This window comes from Meles meles, chromosome 8, assembly GCF_922984935.1.
Source record: "Meles meles chromosome 8, mMelMel3.1 paternal haplotype, whole genome shotgun sequence".
In the NCBI taxonomy this organism is placed as follows: Eukaryota; Metazoa; Chordata; class Mammalia; order Carnivora; family Mustelidae; genus Meles; species Meles meles.
Window position 1 is genome coordinate 42,265,729 of NC_060073.1, and position 22,502 is coordinate 42,288,230.

The 22,502-nt window shown below is 50.9% G+C and overlaps 1 protein-coding gene across 1 annotated transcript in view; it reads right to left on the bottom strand.

Annotated features, from left to right (window-relative positions):
• Nucleotides 1–17,114, bottom strand: part of SLC6A5 (solute carrier family 6 member 5) — a 54,745-nt gene extending 37,631 nt beyond the window's left edge. The window contains exons 1-6 of the mRNA XM_046015861.1: nt 16,751–17,114; nt 16,100–16,476; nt 12,857–13,393; nt 9,947–10,085; nt 7,039–7,170; nt 6,540–6,713 (exon numbers count right to left, since the gene is read on the bottom strand). Coding sequence (XP_045871817.1) covers nt 6,540–6,713; nt 7,039–7,170; nt 9,947–10,085; nt 12,857–13,393; nt 16,100–16,476; nt 16,751–17,114 — 1,723 coding nt within the window. The remainder of the gene's footprint in view (nt 1–6,539; nt 6,714–7,038; nt 7,171–9,946; nt 10,086–12,856; nt 13,394–16,099; nt 16,477–16,750) is intronic.
• Nucleotides 17,115–22,502: the final 5,388 nt, after the last annotated feature.

The following is a 22,502-nucleotide window of genomic DNA, read 5'->3' on the forward strand; positions in this document are numbered from 1 at the left end:
GCTTTCCGCACACTCACGTGGGGCAGTGGAGGCAGCTGCCATGCCATGTGCTCGTGGGCCTCCAGCAAGACCCCACACGTGCTTCTCGACTGGGGACAAAGCTGTCCCCCAGAGGACACTTGGCAATGTCTGGAGACATATTGAGTTGTCATTTCTGGGGAACAGGGAGTTACTGGCATCTAGTGGGTAGAGGCCCCTGACGCCGCCAAATATCTTCCAGTGCCCAGGACAGCCCCCCACCAGAGAGTTATCCGGTGAAAATGTGCAGAACGTCAAGGTTGAGAAAGCCTGACCAAGGCTGGGGTGGGGAAAGGGGACTCACCATGTGGCTCTTAGTGTGTCGGCCACTGTGATGGGCACTTTGACAATGCTTATCCTGTGAGATCCTCATCAGAGCTGGCGGTGTATATTACTATAATACTTTATTTTATTTTTTTGGGGGGGGCAGGGGCAGAGGAGGGAGAGAGGATCTTAAGCAGGCTCTATACCCAGTGTGGAGCCCAAGGTGGGGACCAATCTCACAACCCTGGGATCATGACTTGAGCTGAAATTGAAAGTCAGATGCTCAACCAACTAAGTCAACCAGACGCCCCTATTATGCTCATTTTAAATAGGAACAAGCTGAAGTCTTCCTGACCATATCACAAGCCTCTCTGCCAGCTTTAGAAAAACTCATCACTTGACAGATAGTTTAAGTAGAGTCCACCAACATACTACTTTATCCTAAAAGATACTATTTTCCAAAGGAGTGAAAAGCGACAATAACAATGGCGAATGCTTACACGAAGCACAGCAGATTCTGTGCTTTATACGTACCAACTAATTTAGGCCTCCCATCACCCCTACGAGGTAGGTATGGCCTCTGCCTAGGCTGCAGATAAAGAAACGAAGGCACAGAGAAGAGCATGCTTGTTACGATCATGCGGCAAAACCAGGAGGCAAACAAGCATTCTCTCTCTGGGAGCTATGATCTCAGCCACTCTGTGATGAGGCAGAGAGCAGGGATCATAGACTCGAACAGCATCAGAAGGCAGCCCGGTGACACAAGTGATGAAGGCATAAAATAGAGGGTAATAAGGGGAGGTGGGGACTCTGGCAAACCAGAGAATGTTCCAGCCAACCCGTGCCATGCCTTTTCCAGGTGTTGTGGAAAAAAGACACAGAAAATGCAGATATCTACATGAAATCTCTCCATTTTAAAATGTTGGAAATAAGATCAAATTACTTTTTTTTTAAGATTTTATTTATTCATTTGACAGAGAGAGAGGTCACAAGTAGGCAGAGAGGCAGGCAGAGAGAGAGGAGGAAGCAGGCTCCCTGCGGAGCAGAGAGCCCGATGCGGGGCTCGATCCCAGGACCCTGAGATCATGACCTGAGCGGAAGGCAGCGGCTTAATCCACTGAGCCACCCAGGCGCCCCAAGATCAAATTACTTTTAAATATCATGGACCGAACTACAACAACATCAAAAGAGCACATGGGCCCCCGGGTCTGAAGCATGAGCTCCCACTGCATGCCCTCCGTGGAACGACAAAGTCAGTAAGACCCTGCGTGCCGAGGCTCCTCTGCCCGGAGAGTTCAGATGAGTTCCTTTATCTGTCCAAGCCTCTCCTGTCAGATAAGAGCTGTGTCTGGGTCACAGAACTGCTGCAAAAGCCAAAGCAAGTGACACCGAGAATGAAAAAATAATTCTCACAATGCCTAGCGCACTCTTGGGCTCCATCGGTTTTACCCATAACTCAGTCATCGTTACATCTTTTTATGGGGTGGGCATCTCTAGTCCTTAGCATCCTCTCCCACAATGCCACTGGCCAGCCACAAATCACCTATGGCCTCCCACCCATTCCCCCAGAAGATCTCACTATATCGGATAAAATGTTAAAAACCACACTTATAAGAATCTCTTTCCTCTAATGAGTTCTTCAGACCGGGTTTTCCACGGTGCGACTGACTTTGGGGCCAGAGTTCCCTGCAGGGGGAGCTGCCCCGTGCATCGCAGGACACTGGACAGCACCGCTGCCCTCTGCCCACTAGATGGCAGGAGCATCCACCCGCCACCGCCTGCACCCCACCATCCCGAGGCGACAACCCCAAGTACCTATAAACATTATCAAATGTTTCCTGAAAAATCTCCCCCGGGTGGAGAGCCACTGCTTTGAATGGCCTCAGAATACCTCCTTATTCAACCCTCTCTTCTTTAGAGTAATCAAACGACAGAGTTCCAGAGAGCTTCCAGCCTAATAACTATCAAATATTTACAGAGGGAGCATTGCCTCCCCAGCAGCGATCTGAGTGAAGGCCGGAAAGGGCCCTCGCCATCACTGTTAAGTAAGCACGGTAGTGATTTCCTGTCCTCCTGCCAAAAAGTACATCCATCCCCTGAGACTGAAGACGTCGCTGACATGCGGGCAAACACCACTTCTCTTGCTTCCAGAACTGCCACTGTGAATCACGCGGGGCAGCTTCGCTAGATAAAGGCTCTGGGCGCTGGATGTCTCCGGATCCCTGCTCGCCTCGGTAGGGCAAGGTCACACCGTTCCTGCGTCACTGCGGCGGGCTTTCTGCCGCCGCAAACCTCCTGCAGTATCCCTTCCCACCGCTGGGCGGCGGCAGCGTGCTTCCCGGCGCCTCCAGGTGGGCCTGCGGAGGAATGACGGGCTGTGCCAGCCCCACGCTTCCGCCTCGCAATGCTGAACAAAGACCCGCGATCAGGATGTCGCTAAGTCGGAAGCTGATGCAGTGGGCCTCTCTTTACTGGGGCAGTTATTGATAAATGAAAGCACACGAAAGACGAGGGAAAAGGATCACTGAATTAAAGTGCTAATGAAAATGAAGCCATTCCAGAAATAGAAATGGTATTTATGGTGTCCCCATTTTAAATGACCCGCCCAGCTCCTAAATTTCACAGGATGGTGACTGGTCTCCCTTGTCAGGGCATGAGTTAGTCATTCTCCCTTACAGAGACCTGAAGGGTTGGGTCCTCCTGAGGAAGACAGTCTCTCTTATAACCTGCAACTTAAGAAATGCGCTGCGAGCCCAGCCACTACCCAAGGACAGAGCCGGGGATGGGTGGTTTAGAGGGCCCTGGCATCTCGCGGGTGAGGTGGGCCTCCAGAGAGACTGGACCCCAGCCCCGCTGAGCCAGCCATGGGACAGACACCTCCCCACTATGGCTGAAGGTCCTAACTGCGAGCTAGCCAATCCCTCCTTCCTGAGACCAGTGGCCCTCTCTCTCCTGGTAAGGCAGCGACAGAGAGAGGCTGAGCCTGAAGTGAAACACTGCACCAGGGGAAGGGATTTTTTTCCCCCCATTTCCTAAACAAGCCTCTCTCAGAATGGCCATTTGGGAAAGAATCTGGAATATCCACTATCCAAACTCCTGACCTGTCTATCACAGCAGTGGGGCTAGAAAGGTGCCTGTGTCTCTGCAAGTCATACGATCATCACCTTTCTGAAGTCAGTCCAGGACCCCAAAGGACCAATACATCCACAAGGGCGAGCCTGGCCCCAGGAACAGAGCACAGCCATGTACAGAGAGCATAGAGACGAACAGACAGAGGGGCTGCACAAAGAGAGAGGGGACTGACATCTTGCTTTAAAAAAAAAAAAAAAAAAAAGTGAAAAATGTAAAGCACTTGCTAAGAATGAGATAAAAATCTGTCCAGCCTGTCCATGTGCCCAGGGAATAACCGGAGTGAACAATGTCCATTGTTCCTCTTTGCTCAGAGCTTGCACAGTTTTTATGGTTTGTACCTGTCAACCAGGAGCTCAGCTGCTAATGAATGCCCTTACTCTGCCTTTAATATTTCCTGTGTTACTGTGAGCCAGACTGGACACTCCACAAAGCCAGGGGCTTTAACATGAGTAAAAGGGTTACCACCGTAGGCGGTATGTAAGATGTGCTTACAGTCAGTAAGCGTTAAGGTGCTAGAGAAATGTCAGTGGGTATCATCAGCTGACGAGAATGTTGTTTCTGAGCTACGCTCCCTCCTGGAGGACCGCTGCAGGACACTGATCACCGTGTCCCACGCGGTGCCTGATGGAAGTCTCGAGGGAAACTCCCCACGGAGCCTGAACCAAGCCAGCCGCCCTTTTTTCAGCAGGTACTTCACTTCCCTCCCAGGCAGGATCTGGGAAGGACAAGCAAGGCTCCGAAACGACCTTGAGGTATTTCTGCATCTAGGTCCTGAGCCTGGGAAATGCTCTAGCAAACCATTCCAGCAGCTCATTGTTAGTTGTGATCCAGCGAATGGCTACCAAGCAGCATTGTCTCAGAGAGCAGCTTTGCAGATGTGACCCCTGAGCGGGCAGAAACTGCGGCAAGAAGGTGAGGCCCTCCAGTCCAAAAATGGTGAGGGGCATCCTAACGAAGGGGTGTGGGCACACTCCAACCCAGTGGTTCTTTAGTTCCCCGGGGAACTTTAAGACCACAGATTCCTCGACTCCATCCCCAAACTGTCCCATTAAATTGGTCTGAAGTGGACCCTAAGTGACGTTTTGATCTGTCAGTTCCTCAGGTGACTCTGATACGCAGCAGCCTGGGCTGAGAATGGCTGCCCTCACCCAAGAACACACAGACACGGAGACCGTGCAGATGAGAACACTAAGGCCCAGAGGGTCTAAGGGACACTTACTCTTGGCTATACCACCAGTGAGCCACACACCTGGGAACTGCCACAAGTCCCCGCCCCCCCACTCCCGAGCACTTCCTGGTAAACACAGTTTGAATCGAATAGACACAAGTCTCTAGTTTCAGCTCTTATTCAAAACCTCTGCACACCTGGGTGGCTCAGTGGGTTAAGCATCTGCCTTCAGCTCGGGTCATGATCTCAGGGTCCTGGGATAGAGTCCTGTATCTGGTGGGCGGGCTCCCTGCTGGGTGGGGAGCCTGCTTCCCCCTCGCCCTCTCCCCCTCCCCGCCCCACTTGTCCACTCTCTCTCCCTCTCCCTCAAAAATAAATAAAATCTTAAAAAAAAAACCAACCCTCTCTAGGTGGAGGTGGTCACGGTGTGCATGTACATGCCCGTGTGTTAAAACATGCCAGTGGGACACCTGGGTGGCTCAGTGGGTTAAAGCCTCTGCCTTCGACTCAGGTCATGATCCCAGGATCCTAGGATGGGTTATGATCCCAGGATCCTGGGTTCGAGCCCCACATCGGGTTCTCTGCTCAGCGGGGAGCCTGCTTCACCGCCCCCCCCGCCCCCGCCTGCCTCTCTGCCTGCTTGTGATCTCTGTCTGTCAAATACATAAATAAAATCTTAAAAAAAACAAAACACACCAGTGTACGTTAGGGCCTGTAGGTTTGTGCATCTCCCTAGCGGTGTAGGAAGGAAGAATTCATCTTTCTCTCTTTATACACTGGAAGGGTTGAAGAACCCCCCAGCTCTGCAGTGAGCTGGCTGTAAGGGCACAGGAGCCAAGAGCCCACCAGCTAGACATCGTGGGAGTCTGACCTCAGCGCAGACTGAGGTAACAACAGGGAATAACAGAGCTGCTGGGAAAACAAGAACGGCTTGCTTACTGACACCCACTGAAATGACCGGAGACCAAAGATGGCTGAGGCACCTGGATTTCTGGAGGGCTCCCGTGCCCTTTGTTTCTTGTTGCCTGACACCAGTCCAGTCCCGTGAGGCGGGTAGGATAAAGGATAGTATTATTTCTGCTTGACTAAAAACAAAAGTACAGATGCAGAGAGTGAAGTTACCTGACCCAGACCCACGTCCTGTCAGGGGCAGGGAGGTCATTTAGACCGGAGGGTCTGGCCCACAAGTCTGCCCAGCTCCTCCTCACTTTTTTTTTTTTTTTTGCCTTAGACCCAGCAAGTGGAAAGGTTCCCACAAGCCTTCAAGTCCCAGGGGATTTCGGGTCTGAAGGGGACCTTCAGAAACTCTCCCTGGCTACCTAGGCAGAAGGACATCCCCATTTTAGGTACTGCATTATCCACACTTCTGTCAGAGGTCTTCGGGTTGAACATTTGTCCTCATAGATACCTCATGCACTGAGCAGTGTTTTGTCAAGGGTGGACCCAGAATCACACCACTCAGACCCCATCGCTTTCCACTTGTCCCCTGCAAACAAACCGAATTGCCTGCAGACCTTGCTAAGACACCAATTTCCCAACCCCACCCAAATCTGCCGTATCAGACTCTCTGGTGGGCCTGTTAATCTGCATTTTTAACAAACACCCATTAGCCATGAGCAAACAAAGCTTGATTACTCCTCCTCTGAGCCATGAGCTCTTGAAATGTTAGAATTAGGGGTGCCTCAGTGGCTTAGTCCCTTAAGCATCTCCTCTGCCTTCTTCTCAGGTCACGATCCCAGGGTCCTGGGGTCCGGTCCCCAGTAGGGCTCCCTGCTCACCAGGGAGCCTACTTCTCCCTCTCCTCTTCCCCCTCCCCCTGCTTGTGCTTCCGCTCTCTCATACATTCTGTCAAGTAAGTAAATAAAATATTTTAAAAATAAATGTGAGAATGAAGTATATGTGGTTGTTTGTTTTACTCTCTGTGCCCACCACTTACGGTAAGTATATCCGAACTTACCTAATAAAAGTTTGGTTTTATCTTTGCATTCTGGTGTGTTCCAAGGGTTGTTGCAGGAGCCCCAGGGCAGCACAGACACAAAGGAGGCAAACAGGTAGAAAAGTGTGTAGCAAATTATCACATTGTAGTATATGGCTATTAGGACGGAGATGATCAGCATTGCGATGCCACAGCCTGTCAAAGCAAAATTTGCAGGGATTTATTCCAGCCCTGATCCTAGGGAATTTGAACAGTTGGGCGCAGGGTGGGCGGCTTTTACACATGGATACATGAACAGAACAGAATTTCTATCAGGGAAATTGAGGCATTCTCCTGGGAACAGAACAATGCCAGAGGTAACCTTAGGTCACTTTTCAGAGGGTCTCAGAGGTGAAATCGATCAAGTAAAGGAAACCCGTCAAATCTACTGTTCACAAAAGCAGATGGCCTTCCTGGAGGCCATGTGGTGCCAGAGAGAGCATGATAGGGCGGAGGAGGCGGGAAGACAGGGTAGACTCACCTTGTAGGGCCGGGATGGCCTTCCACACAGACACTGGCCCCTGGCTGGCAAACTGGCCCAGTGACACTTCTAGGAAGAAGATGGGTAACCCGGCCAGAGCCAGCATCATCAGGTAGGGAATGAGGAAAGCACCTTAGGAAGAGAGAGCAGCAAGTGAGAGCCCTGGGAGACCAAGGCTATCTTGGACCACATTTGCCCCTGCGGTGGGAGCTGGCTCACCCTCGTTTTCCAGGAAACTTTTGATATTCCAGCTCAACCAAAGGCACCCTGGGACATTTAATCGCCCTCCTCTACAAAATGCAAGAGTGCCCCGCAAACACACTCCTCTTTCTAATTCCCCACTGGATGGGTGTCTAGGGGTTGTGTGCTATTGGGTTTTATTCTTTTCTCTTCTTTTCTTTTCTTATTATAGCATTTCAATGTCCCCAAATTAAGCTCTTCCAGCATGCAACAAATCCACACCTTTGATTCAATACTGGGGTGAGATTTGGTGAAATCTTCTGGGCATCTCTACCCTCCGAGGACCTAACATCTACTAAGGTAGATTCCAAAAGCCCTTCTGTGCAATAGCCCGAGTTACCAGCACACCTCCTGGCTGTGGGTCCTGGGTCTGCTCTGCCAGACAAGTGGCTAGAATATCCCTCTCCCCACCACCACAGCCACCAGCACTTCTCAACATCCTTTCCCACATAAAAAGTCCCTTCTGTCCTTCAAGGTCAACTCAAATGCTTCCTCCTCCAAGAAGCCTCCCTCCTCTATCCTCCCACAGTCACTACCCCAGGCATTGAGCACTTGACAATATTTACTGGGTGTCTTATCTAGACTTGGTGTCTTATCTTATCTAGCTCCCCGGGGCTGTCAACTCTTCGTCTCTTTATTCCCCCCCCACCCACACCCCCATCCCCAACCAGGACAGTAGCAGTCGGGAGGCCTCCACAGACCTCGAGAGGTTCTCTGGGGCTCTTTTCCCTTCAATGATTCTTGTAGATTGTTTGGGAAGGCTGTGGGAAACAGCCATGATCTTTGAAAAGATTGGACCAGGAAGACGGTTGCATGGGTCAGAGCCAATTTGGGCATCAGGGATGCCGGAGCCCAGAATGCTGGGCTCCAGGGAAGGAAAGCTGATTTTTTTTCTGGTCCATTCTTTCCAACTTCCTGTCTGGCAGAAGGACCCCTGCCCAGGTCTCTCCAGCCAGGGAAGGTCCAGCAGTGTCCTGGAACGGATGGAAATTAAAATCAGGGATCCTGCTCTAGCCTCTCTTGATGGGGATTTTGAGAAAGAAGTGGATTATGCAATCCTTCTCTTCTGTTCCTGAGAAGGAGGCACGGGGAGCTCTCCAGTGCTGAGGGTCTGGAGGGGGATGCCAGAGCTGCAGTGGGGGGTGGGGAGGGTAGGGAGGAGCCTGCCTCCCCCTCCCTGTGCTGGCTCCACAAGGAGCTCCTGGAATCCCTGGACCAGACAGAGACCCACACTTTTCGACCGGGGGCAGGGGCAGGGGCAGGGCGGAGGGCAAAACTGGAGCAGTTTCGCCTCCCCTGGCTGAAACTCCCTCCCCTGGCTGAAACTCCCTCCTTAGCCCCATTTTGCAGCACCCAGCTGCTCGCTGTCAATGGAAGCCTTAGTATAACATCTCCAGCCCAATTCCTGCACCCTGGGCTGGGACTCCTGCTGAAAACTAAGTGGAAACCCAGCTAGGGGGCCTACGTTTGTGTGGCCAGCACACGTTCTTCTGTTTCTAGGGCATCTCCGATTGCAAAGGGTCTACAGTCCTCCTAAGTACTTGTCAGTGCATCCTCATTTGGAATTGGAGGGGAGAAGGCATGTTTTTCTATTTTAATCACCCCATGGGGAAGCTCCTTTCTCCTGTCTGGAGCCCACCCAAGAGAAAACAAAATACAAAAATCCTAACCTGGGGGCGGGGTGAGGGTCTCTTTGGTCCTAGGAGGGAGTCTAGGTTGCAAATTCCTATTCCGAGGTGGGAACTTGTCAGTTTGGGCAGTGTGTGGGGCGGGCAAGCCACTGGTTAAGCGGCTTCAGGGTGGCGAGGGCAAACAAAAAGGACCTGGAACGTGCTGGGTCCATCCTCCTTGGTGGGCACACAAGACATACAGGGGATTCTAGCAGACTGGCAGCTGGCATGTGCCTAACTGGCATCTTCACCATTTCCGAAACGGTTTTCCTTCAAAAGCAGCTTCTTCCACCCAGTGAAGACCAATGAAACGGAAACCAGTTTTGCCAATTTGGCTAAAGTCAAAATCTGCCCCGTGCGTGCCCAAGAGGGTGTATCTGTTGGAGTACTTCTGAGAGAGTTTTAAAAAATATATTTTTAATTTAAAAAAATTTTTTTTAATTTTTTTAAAAATTTTTTTCTGAGAGGTTTTTGAGAGTACAAGCCCCTCTCCACTCAACACCGTGTGTTTCACTCGCAGTCTGCATTCTGCGTGACTCAAGTACCCATTCCCAGGGTCTCCCAGGTAGGCTCAGATTTCCAGGTTGTAATCTTAAACCGTCCTCAATTTGGTGTCCAGGACCACACAGCTACTGCTGTTTAGATACATAAAGTGTGCTGCTACCAGAATACTCGTCAGCTAAATTAGAGTTTGAACTCCCCTCTGTCAATGCCCACTTGGCTGGGGACCCAGTCCCGCTGGCTGGTTCACTGGGGGATCAGGGAGGCCCACCTCTCCCCCTGAGTCTCCTGATAAAAGCCTCCTGCATCCGTGCCAACCAGCTACAGTGCCTCCTGCCCTCTGGCTCAGCACTGATGCCTACTGGGGATGGGGCTGGAGCGTGAGGAGGCTGCTGGGAGCCTCCCCTCCCAGCCCCCTCCCAGGGCTCTGCGTGCCTCCCCAACCCGCAAGTGCCCGCCCCGCCGCGCCGCAGGCGGAAAGACCGGAAAAGCCGTACCTCCCCCGTTCTGGAAGGCCAGGTAGGGAAACCTCCAGACATTGCCCAGCCCCACTGCATACCCCACCATGGACAGGATGAAGTCCAGTTTGCTGGACCAGTTCCCTCGGGCCTTATTCTCATCCCCTTGCTCGTCCTCCTGGGGGCGGAAAAGCACATTGTCGGATAACAGCCCCGGGGGCCCGTCGCAAGCAGGCCCCATTCCGCCCCTCCCCCCTGCGGAGGGTCTTTCCCGGCAAGCAGGCCCCCATTTTCCAACCGAGGATGCATTGGCAAGCAGGACCCCAATTTGGAAGAGAAGATGCATCTCCAAGCAGGGCCCTCACCCCTCAACCCTGCACTGAGAACCTTCCAGCAAGCAGGCTCCTTATTCGGATCTGAAGATTCCTCTTCAACAGACCCCTAAACCCCTCCTTCCCAAATCCTGCAGTCAGGGCACACCAGCAAGCAGCTTTCCCCAAACCCTGAACCTGTTGGTTGGTTGCAAGCAGGTCCCTCCATCCCCAACCCCTGACCAAGAGTTCAATTGGCAAGCAGCCCCCCAATATCATGCCTAGAATGCCCAGCAAGCAGATCCCTAACCAACCCCCTCCCTCCCCTAAACCCTCAACACATGACTTCCTCAGCCCTTTCTCCCTCTGGAGTCTGCTAGTCCAGAAATAGAGCTTCGATGCCCAAAGCCAGCCAGAGCCCCTGCCTCACGTTCTCTGCCAAAGTCTACAGGCAGAACCTGCCTCGTCCGCTAGTTTAAGGGGGCCACCTCTCAACACCAGGGAAAGGTGAACAGGCAGGAGGGAGATGTGGGTGTGAAACAAGAGGAAGGACAGAGAAAGTAGATATGGTAAGAGACAGGACATCCAAAGCCTTGAGTTCTGGTCTAAACTTTACCACTGGATAATCCCAGGCAAGCCACTTGCTCTTTGAGCCTCTGTGCCCCCATCTGAAAAATGAGGGGCTCAGAATAACTATCCCCTGAGGCACTTTCCAGCTCCAGCAATCTATGGACCTTTGAGGCTCACCTCTCCAAATTCACCCTAAGATGCTCTTTTAGGGGCAGTACCTCGTTCTGGAATGCCTCACTACTAAGCACCAAAAGACGGGGGTGAAGCCACCTCAAATAAATTCAAAATGCTCAGGACACCTGGACACCACACACGGGTTCCAGGGACCCAAGTCACTGCCTGGCTTCTGCCTCCTTAGTCATACTTCATTTCTTATTCTAGCAACCTGGTAGGTCTCACACCGTGACACAGGCTGTGGGCGGTAAAGAAGCTATCAGGACAGGAGGAAGTCTCTGGAAGAGAGGAGTGCCAATGTAGGTGTCAGAAAGGCAGGGACAGAAAAATGGGCAGAGATGAAGATAGGCAAATGCCAGGCTTCTTCTGCTCTGAACATCCGCAACACCCCCCCCCCTCCTCTCCCAGGCACACCACCTCCCGCCCCACCCACCCTCCCTTTCTTCCCCAGCTAAAGGGGTGGGAGTTCCAGCTGCTTTTGCCGCAGTGCGGAGGTTAAGCAAGGCATCTGAAACAATTTTCTGCCTCCACCTAGGGTCACACTATTGGGTACATGCTGTCAGAGGCAGCTAATATATACAGACAAACGCTCCAGAAGTGGACTCCAAAAACAGGGGCAAGTGGGAAAACCTCATTGTACGTTCATTTCTACTTCTTATTCTAACATCTGGGCTCCTGCAGTGTGAGCCCGTGGATGAGTGTGTGTGTGTGTGTACGCGCGCACGCGCGCGCGCACGCGTGCATGCACGTACAAACATTAGAATGACCATGAACACAAGCGGTGTATAAACCTGAAATCTCACGCAGGCAGATGTCTTGGTTCAGGCACCCACCGCGGGATGCATGCCTAGCCCCCAAGCCCAGGGAAGGGGAGGAGACTGCAGAAAGACTGGGGATGGGAAAGGAAGAGCTAAAGTAGGTGAGACAGGACTGAGGAAGGGAAGAGATCAGAGGAAGGAGGGGGATGGGAGGGAAATGGAAGAAGACAAGAGCCCACAAGAGAGAGGGTAGTAGTAACCAGTATTAGCTGCTTTATCCCTAACCCAGGATGGGATTTGCTTTGTGGGTTTTTTTTCATGCTTCTGGTTGAGCATAAAGGAGCAAATCCAGAGGTAGGTCCGGGTTTGCGGGTCATGGAACTTACTCAATTGAGATATTTCCCCTTAAAATAAGAACACCAAAATATACAAAGTTATGATAACGAAGTAAGGTACTGGGTTTTGAGAGGGTCCTGAAGCTTAAGCTTCAGAAGCAGCTTCATGTAAACCCACCTCTCATCAATCAGTGAGTTCTCATGTGATAACTGGTAACTCTAAGTGAAAAGGCTGTGGTACTTAAACTGTTATTCCCCGCCATCCGGGGGGCAGGAGGGCGGGGGCTGTGTTCCTCGGTATTTATTTGTTTTTAAATTTTTAATTTTAAAAGTAGGCTCTGGCCAGCGTGGAGCCCAACTCGTGGGGCTTGAACTCAGGACCCTACGCTGAGATCCAGCTGGAGGCTCAACTGACTGAGCTACCCAGGTGCCCCTTTTAAAATGTTTTTAATTAAGGAAAAACATTTTAAAAGGGGGAGCCCTGTTTTCATAAACCTATCTGCCTCAACTGCTTAACGAAGCTGTACCCCAGTATCTGAGACTACGGAGAATGGGGAGGGACAGATAGTGTGGCAGCTCCTGAGTTCTCGATCTCTCTGGCAGCGTCACTATGGCCCTCACGCCCTGAACTGGGGACCCCAGCGCAGTGCGAGCTTCCGAAGCCCCAAAGCTGCCTCCCGCATCCATTACCTGGCACTGCCAACCGGTCTCCCCATCAGCACACGTGCACCCGCCACAGCCCGGCTCGCCTCGCACGCCTAGGGAGCAGGAGGCGGCGCGGGCTGAGCGCGACCTGCTTACCTGGGCGACAGCGGTGGCCACGCTGCCCGGGAGCACGGACGTGATTCCATCCGTGCCCAGCACCACAGTGCTCTGGCTCATATTCACCCAGCCCACAGCCGGGGTATTGTTCCGCTCCAGGGTGCCCTTGCCCACACTCACGTTAGCATCCCCCTCGGGGCCGCGCAGGGCCGGAATCTTACAATGAAGAGCGTTGCCGGGGCCGGCGGCCCCAGAAGGAGCGGCGGCCTGCGCGCTGCGCGCCTCGTTCAAGTCCCTCAGAGCTGCGGAGGCCGCCGGCGCCCGCGGGCTACTGAGTTTGCAAGCCCCCACTCCCGGCCGCTCGGCCTCGCAGGCTCGCGCGTCAGGGGACTGGAAAGTTTGGGCGCCCGTGGAAGCGGACCTGGGCACACGCGGCGTTGGCGCGGCGGCGGCAGCGGGAAGCTCCTGCTCCGGGCTCGTCCTGGGCGCGCACGGGCCATCGCGGTGGCCCACCGCCATCGCCGCCCCCAGGCTGTTGACTGGTTGTGTGTTCATTTCTTTGGAAGCACCGCAATCCTGCAAATACAATGTGAAGTTCGTGCACACACACAAAGTCACGGCTGCTTTAAAAATACCTGTACCTGCATATAAATACGTTCACCACTCAGGTCCAGCACAGTATCTACGGAATAACTGGAATCTGATTTTTTTTTTCCCCTCTCCAAGAAAAACCGTATTTCTCAATTTGCCCGTCTTGGCAATAACCAGATGGCATAAAGCGGTTACTATTGCTCTCCTTGATGGTGGGAAAACTAAGGAAATAGAATTTGGGGGGGGGGGGAGAAGAGGAGGGTGGAAATACCCCTACAGCCATGAGCTCCCTGCTTTCTTTGGATTTCACATCACGACTGTAGGTGCCCACCTCCCCATCACCATTGTAGAAAGATTCTTTAATTTTCCGCCCCATTTCCTTTGTCATTCAATAATGCACATTGCCTTTTTTTTTTTTTTAAGCGATAGGCAAGCTGTGGCCATAAAGCTGATGCCCTGGCACCAGCGGGGTTTTCAGGCCAAATCAGTTGTGCAAATCCCAGCGCAGCAGCCCTACCCTCCAGGTATCAAAGGTAAGGGCTGCAATCAACACAACAAGAACAACAACCCCACAACCACCATAATAAACCAGATGTAAAACACAAGATACTAACCAGGTTTGTTATCTTACACAACCTACACACTTCCAGATTCCCAGATATATAAAACAACATGCAAAGTTTTTGGATTCTCCTTCTCCCTCCAATAACTAATCACAGGAGTCTAATGTCCTTCATGCCCCTACACCTTCTTGGGGGCCAAAACTCAGGACTAATTTTTATTTGCTTTTTCTCAGTTGAGTTTCAAATGAAGAGAAATGCCTATGGTGCTTTTTCTGTCTGCTTTCTCTCCTCCTGTTATCTTTCAGGGCTCCCTAAAAATTAGCACTAATATATACTATTATACTGTCAGAATGGTCATATAACCTTCACCTCAACAGCACACATCTCATCTAACCATATTTCATAAATGCACAGCTCAGGACTTATTAATTTGCACCAAATCTAAGTACTGTGGCTCCAGCAACCGTTCTTACCTCAATAGCCTCTAGGACTCCGAGTGCCTGGCCTCAGTATCGGCACCTGACTTTCAGTACCGAGGACAGTGCCCAGGATCCCAGTTAAGAGATCTCTCCAACCTCCACAGCCTCAGAAAACTCTTTCCGACCTCAGGTGATGCTTACAAAAACAAAATACCTACGGCTGTGAGAACTGCACTCCCTTCCTCTTCCAAAATGCACAGAACACTTCAAAAATAAGTATTCTAAACGAATCTGCCCTCCCTCCACCCGCAGCTCCCTCTTCTCTTAAAAGAACAAAAGCAAACACTCACCATGTCTGACACGGGCAACAGATTGAACCGGTAGAGAGTGAAACCAGCTATTGACAAGACTGGGTTTGACTCCAGCAAGGAGAGGCGCTTTCTATATCTCCTTGGGAAAGGCCAGGTTTGCGTCAGTGCAAAGCAAGGTGCCCTTCCTTTGACATTTTCTTGATAACACAAGTTTGATAAATCATTACCCCCTTGGATTCGAGTTTTAAAGGGACAACAGCCGAGAGTACGCTGGCCAGTTGTCCCTCCGGCGGGAGGGGGCTGCGTGTTCAGCGTGACTCATGTGGGTCTGATTACTAAACCGAAGCTGGCGGGAGGGGATGACAGAAGTTTGCCTCCTCCTAATTAAGGGAAACATGGGAGGGACACGTCCCACTGCACCCAAGGCGAGGCGCAGCCGCCAACAGAGTGGATTGGGCTATGAGGTGGGAGAGGGGGAAGGAATTAAATCACTGTCATGTTTCCGTCTTTCTCTTCCTCTAGATCCCATAGCTGCCTCTCCAATCTGCAGGCAGAGGATTCCACAATATTACCCAGAGATCGAGGGTCTGCACGTAGCACCACAGCTCTGGGATGGCTGGTGCTCACTCGTCCGTCATTTATAAAGATGTACCTGCCTGAGTGTATGCGGACTTCAGATCCTCACAGCCTTACCCTAGGAGACAACCAGTGCTAGAGGGCTGTTAAGACAGCCCTCCCAGAAAACTAGGGTTTTCGCTTACAAACTGAGGTCTAATATTTGCCTTCCTATTAAAAAAAAAAAGATTTTATTTATTTGACAGAGAGAGAGACAGCTAGACAGGGAACACAAGCAGGGGGAGTGGGAGAGGGAGAGAGAAGCAGATTTCCAGGGAGCCCGACTCTGAGCCAGATCCCAGGACCCTGGGACCATGACTTCAGCCCAAGGCACACATTTAACGACTGAGCTACCCAGGGGCCCCTGCCTTCCTATTTTATCTCTATTAACACAAAAGACATTCTGGGTAAAATTATGACTGTTCTCATTGTATTTTTTAGGCTCCTTTGAAAATACTTTCGAGAAATAAAGAGGAAATTATTTTCAACAGTGACTTCGTTCTTAAGTCACTTTCACAGTCAAAAGACACCCATTCTTTATTCATAGCCCCTCAATAAAACCCCACCACAGCCCGGCCTGTGGAAGTGCAAGGTCTGAGAGATGCTTCAAATCGAGACCTCCAACAACCAGGCAGCACGGCTGGGCAACCGGGAAGCACGGGAGGATAGGATGATCTACCGTACTGCGGGGGGAGCGAGGGGTGGCCCTAAAGATAAAAAGATGGACTTTCCTGTTAGTACAAAGCAATGGCTATAATCAGAAGAAAGGGAAGACACCTTTACAGAGACGACTAAAAGAGGATTCGTAATAAAACGCTTCCCCTCTCTCGTTTCTGGCCGGCCTCCTTGGGGGAACCCCTGGCCCCCGGGGGTTGGGAGTCTAGGAAGGCAGTCAGTCTCTTCCCTGCCGCCCGCAGCCCGGCCCACCGCCTCGGGGTCGGCTCCGTCGCACTCGGCTGGGCCGTCCCCACGCGTCAGTAGGACAATGCCGCGGAGGCCGTAGGGGGAGGCTGCGGCGGCAGATTGCGGTGAGCGCCCGGGGCGCTGCGGAGGCCCCTCCCGCCTCCTTTCGACCTGCTCGAGAGCGCTCGGGTGCCGCGGTTCACTGGCTAGCCCGCCTGGCCCTTCCGAGGGCAGCCAGCTGGGACCCACGGTCTGCACTAGGATGGAACGAGCATAGGTTCCCTGATAAAGTCTTCCTTGAGAGTCGCCTTGCTTGCCGGGTTTCGGGTCGCTTTTTATTGTAGTTTGGAGTTAACATTTATTAAGCTCTCAATATTGAACCATTGTGCAAGAGCTTTCCATGAATTATTACATTTAGCTCAATTTTATTTATTAAATTTAGCTCAAAGGCAAGAGCCTTTGAGAAGCCCGGGAAACTGAGGTTTAGAAAGTCTCGTTCACACCCGGGAAATCTTCCCTCACCCCTCCTACAGGGACGTCGCGGGGACCCAGTCGTCCTCTCTTTGGAGGCGCGCTCCTCAGGAAGCCAGGCGAGGTCGGGGAGGAGGAGTAAGGAAGACCCGGGTGGGACTATGCTGGGCTCTGGCAGTAGGAGGGTCAACAGACCAGGCGGGGCCCAAAAGCCCGCAGGCGCGCGTGTTTCCGCCTCGGTGGGCGCTAGGAAACACCCTAGGAGCCCCGGGGAAAGCCGAGGGAGACTTATTGGAGCTTCTTCCGAAACAGACCCCAGTTTCCAAGGAGCTAAACCAGGATGCCAGACGGGTAAGGGGCAGGCTTGACAGCCCCCACTTCCAAGCAATAAGGCGCCGCCCTGGGTCGGGTAGGTCTCCCCCATCCTCCCCCCCGCCGTTCCCCCCCCCCCCCCCCCCCCCCCCCGCTGCTGGACCGAGACAGACTTCCTCCGCGGGCAGTCACGACTTGGAAAGGCTCTGGCCTTTCTACGTGCATCTGAGCCGCCCCCGCCGTGCGTGGGAGCGGGTGGCGCGTCCACTTGCACCCCGACGTTCCGGGGCGCACTGACGTCCGGCTGGGGCGGGACTCAGGAGTACTGCGGCCCTGGGCACAAGTGACGCTCCCGCCCCCGCTCAGCCCCCAGGCCTGACGTGTCGCCAGCGGGCCCTCCCCGGCCAAATGCGCACTTGGGTTTCCGCGTGGCGCCCGTCACGCGTCGGGCCCTTCCGAGGCGGTAGACGCGCAAGGAAGGCTGCGGGGTGGGGGCGCGGTGGTGGAGGCGCTGCTTGAGCTCCCCACCTCTCCCCACTTCCCGCCGCAAGATTCTAGAAAGGAGGGGCTGCGTGCCGAGTGGAGGGAGGGTCTGGGGCGGGGAGGCCAAGAGGGGTCTCTGTGAAGCCGGCGCGGAGGCGGGGTGCCGGGCCGGCGGGCAGCAGGGTGGGGGTGTGCGAGGGCGGGAGGGAGCGAGCGTGGCGAGGCTGGAGGCCGGGGGCAGCTCGTCGGGTGTACGGCTGTGTGTCCGCGCTTGGGCGGCGCCGGGATGGAGCCGCTGTATTAAAAAAAAAGAATTAGAATAAAAGGTGCCAGTCCTGCGGACTCGGGCCCCCGCCCCCGGCCTCGCCCCCGCCCTCCGCGGCGCCTGTTTGGAGTGATAATCTGGCCCGCGCCGCCGCCAAAGAGGCCGTAAATCCGCATCCATCACCGCGTAGCCATTCGGTCGGAATTAACCAGTCACTGCGGCCTTAATTACTTTGTCAAAGATGAAAAATAGTAATTGATTTCGCCCTCGATCACTTTGCCCCCCCGCTCCCTGCAGATAAGCAAATAAATAGCTATTCTGTGAAAATCCGGGTATATAGGGCATTTGCAGGGGGAGAGGGTGGCGTCTACTGAAGAAGGGGCCGTCCCGGTCCGGTGTTTGTGCCACGACACCGGGGAAAACTGGAACCCAGGCAGGAGAAGGCCTGGAGTGCGGCCCGTCGCGTTCAGGGTGCTACCCTCCGCCCCACGAGGGAAGAAGACAGGAGGGAGAGGAGTCGGGGGTTTTAGCAGCGCCTGGCTCTGGGGTTAGCAGGCGCTGGCGGTACCAGCCTCCTCTCCTCCTCAGGAGAGCAGGTGAGAAAGAAGGGAGGGGCTAATTTGAGAGAAAGCGTTAGAAACTTGCCTAAGGCCAGCGGGCAGAGCTATGACTTGAGCCCAGATCTGTGTTGGCTCGGGTCCATCCCACCACTTGGGATGCTGGCGTTTGGGTGATTTCGGGCCTAAACACCTTAAACCTCTATAGACAGTAGATGCGGAGGCTCAGTGTGGGTTTCAGGTGTCATTGGCGAGAGAGTTAAGAAGCCCTGCCGTATTTTTGTCCCACTTGCCCACGACTGTCCAGTTCCACTGCAGTGTTGTTTTCTGCTATGAATATGGATTCCGTAGACAGACTTCGCCACCGCCCAGCCTTTGTGACCTTGAGGGTGAATTCTCCATCTGAAAATGAGAAGGATGAGAGTATTAACCTAACTCAGGGGTTGTTTGAGGCTTAGTAGGCATGTGAAGTGCCTAGAAGGGTCAGCCGCCTGGTTTGCTATCAATAAGCAATTGGTACTAATCAGGCTGGAAAAATTATCTGTTCGAAGTCCATCAGATTTAGCAAATAAAACAGTTCCTTCTCCCTAGTCCAGAAGGTTTAAAATGGGTAGACATCCACAGAGTGGAAAGCCGTACAAAGCAGATAATCATTTTTGCAACATTTTCCCTTCTCATTCAGTGGTTTGGTCGTGCAATAATCAAGTATTTATCTTCATTAAAAGAAAACTGGGAGCATCCTGAAAAGGTACCCAAACTCAGAGGTGCTGTGACCGTTGTCCAGAGACACCTTTTGTTTAGATCAAGGTAAATCTCAAGAAAAAAGACAGAAGGTAGGAGATTTGTAATGAGCTTTACTGTCCAGTTCTCATCTGGACTTCAGGTGTCAGGGAGAACCAAACTAATCAAGGACAGCTTCCCTCACCAAGGCATTTCAGAAGAGTCCAAGGCTGGAAATCAGTGGCTCAGCTAAGTGACTAGTCTGCGTGCAAAATGTAAGTTCCAAATCCTGAGACTCAGACAGGCAGGACGCTTGTTCCTGAGTCAGCAGTGGAATGATTCGCACTTCACTGCAGCAAAACACAGGGCAGTGGGCGCAGGCGCAGATGTAGATAAGTTTAGAACAAGCTGCAAAGGACATTCAAGGTCATCTACAGTCCCACATGTCTCTCTTACCAGTGAGAAAACAGAGGTCGAAGGAGGAAAAGCAAATGCTCAAGGTCACTTGCAAATTAGAAACAAAGTCTAGCATCTATTCTATAAAAGGGAGAGAAAAAGAAAAGGACTGTGCTCTCCTTTGAACCAGCAATTCCACTCCTAGGAATCTACTGGAAGAAATAATGGTTCAGTACAAGAATGTTGATTATAGCAGGGTTGATTTAAAAAAGCCCAGGGAAAAAATATCCACATTAGATAAATAATAGAGCTAAAATATGGAATGATTTGCAGCTGTTAAAAAGCATGATTTAGAGCCACACAGTCAGCTCAGACAGATTTTCGTGAGGAGTTGTGTGAGAAAAGCAAGATGGATTAAAAGGTGTATAACACGGGGCGCCTGGGTGGCTCAGTGGGTTAAAGCCTCTGCCTTCGGCTCAGATCATGATCTCAGGGTCCTGGGATCGAGCCCCGCATTGGGCTCTCTGCTCCGCAGGGAGCCTGCTTCCTCCTCTCTCTCTGCCTGCTTCTCTGCCTAGTTGTGATTTCTCTCTGTCAGATAAAAAAAAAAAAAAAAAAAGTGTATAACACGATCCGACTGTGTGTGTGTGTGAGAGAGAGACACAGAGAGACAGAGAGATCCAGTACAATGTGAAAACACACATACTGGCACCCAGTGTGTTTTGGGTTAAGTGGAGTGGAAAGGAGAAAGAGAAGACATAAAAAGGACAAACAAACAAAAACAAAGAAACAGGGAAAAGAGGGGAAAAACCATACTTTAAAAAAGGTTGTAATTGTCCTAGTCATCAATTTATGTAAAAAAAAATGTACAAACGATATTTTTAAAATTCAGCCCTAGAAACTACTGCTTTAATTAATGAGGATGTTCACCCAACAGGCTACTTCTATTACAAAGTATTCAACCTCTATCCATTTTACTGTCTTCCTCTGAGGAGCAGAACTCAGAAAAAAGAATTCAGTTAATTAAGAACCTGAGCCACTAATATTTGGCTAGTCTTCCTTCTAAAGCCCTGGCATTTTTATCTCCTAGCTCTGCTGGGCTGGAACCGTTAGAGGATATGGTGTGGAAAACATGAGGACGCTCTGAGCCTCCCACCCCTATCTTTGTAACTTACGCTCAAATATGAAATAAACTAAAATTACACCACACAGAAAATTTCCAGTTTCTAATTCTTCCATAATGACAATATCGATGCTTTCTGGTAAACAACATATTTACTTCTTTCCTCTGCTCCTTATTCTCATCATTCTTCAGGTAGTCCTGCTTTACAAGTTGTATATGTTTGATTAACTGATGAGTGTTCTCCTTCCAAGTTAAATTCTTCCCTGTTTATCCATCTGCTTAAATTTCCCAAACCCAGAATGGAAGATACCATGTAACAGAAGTCAAGTCTCAAATATATTCATTATTGGAAATAAGAGATTTCTAATATATCAAGTGCAAGAAAATTGTTGTTTTATGTCTACAGTGTTAGTAAAGAAGATTCTCTGTTTTCTCTTGAATGTTCCTTTTCCCCCTGGCCTTCTGTTGTTGTCCTAGTTAGTGAAATTAAAAAAAAAAAAAATGAGTTCAAAGTCATGCAGACCTAGCAGGAATTCCCACAAGTAGAGCAGAGCAGATGTTGGGAAGAAGCACTATAAAAGCAATTGATGGAGTTAACTAAGGCTATTGAGTTGAATCTGAACGAAGTTCAGAAAGACACAGTGGTCAAGACAACGGTCCAGGACATGGGACTTTGAAAATTCAAGACTCTTTATACCAGTAGGTAACACAGATAAGTTTCGGGACTTATGATTTTGTCACTTGGTGGTACCCTGGTAAATTGGGCCTATGGGGCTATGGACATTGGCACCAAATTTGGTACTGCTGGTTCCAGTAATCTGCAGCACTCAGTACAGGACAAGACCATATCAAACAATGGCAACTCAGTCTACAATCTTTGAAAGACAGCCCAGTGTTAATTTATTATGATGGTAGTTGTCTCCTGGGATATCACCATTAGAGTCTAGAAATGAACCGTGAAATCTTTTAACATAATCTCTTCGGGTCTGCATTCTGTTTCAGAGTGTTTCTATTTTGTTTCTATTTTCAGTCTCAAGGTGTTCCTGGATGGGAGTAACATGATATATTTATAGATGTTGATCTTTTTACAGTAATTTAATATTAGACCTAAATTAAGAGTTTGAATCCACATTCAGCCACTTAACTAGCTGTGTGTTCTCCAGTCGTTACTTATTTTGTGAGCCTTGTTTTCCTTTTCGGTAAAATGGTGTTTCTTTGGTGATTAAATGAGATAAAGTACATGAGAACTTCTAGAATAGTGTTTGGCTTGGACAAAGAGCTCCTTCTATCTTGAGAAATCAGGTTTTAGTGGGCTTGAAAGTTACTACCTGAATTATGACACTATTATTCCTCTAAACAAGTAACAAAATGATTCCTTTCTGTAGATCTCATATTACTGGATAGTTGTCTAGGTATTACTCTCCCTATCTTTCCTTTAAAAAAAAAAAAAGATTTTATTTATGTATTTGAGAGAGCAGGAGCAGGGAGGTAGGGCAGGGGCTAGTGCAGAGAGAGAGGGAGAAGCAGGTTCCCCCCTGAGCCAGGGAGCCTAAAGCAGCACCCGGGATGGTGACCTGAGCGATCATGACCAGAGCTGAAGACGGATGCCTGAGCCTCCTAGCTGCTCCCTCCTTATCTTTCTTGATGGGACATGATCTTTGCCTGGTGACTTTTTGTTTTTTTTTTTTTTCTTTCTTAAAAGTTCCAGGCCTAGTCATGTCTACACCTCTGCATCTGCAGTGTCCTTTGCCCAAAATGTTCTCCCTCCAGAGTGAATTCCTAACTATACCTTTAGACCCACTGCCCAAAACTTTTTCCTCTCAGAGGCTTTTAATGATCGGAGTTAGTATCTCCATCCTGTGTGCTTCTCTAGCACTTGGTGCATTCTAGTTATTTTCACGCAGGAAAGACACTAGCCACCTGTGGATACTTATGTTTAAATTAAAATTCAATGAA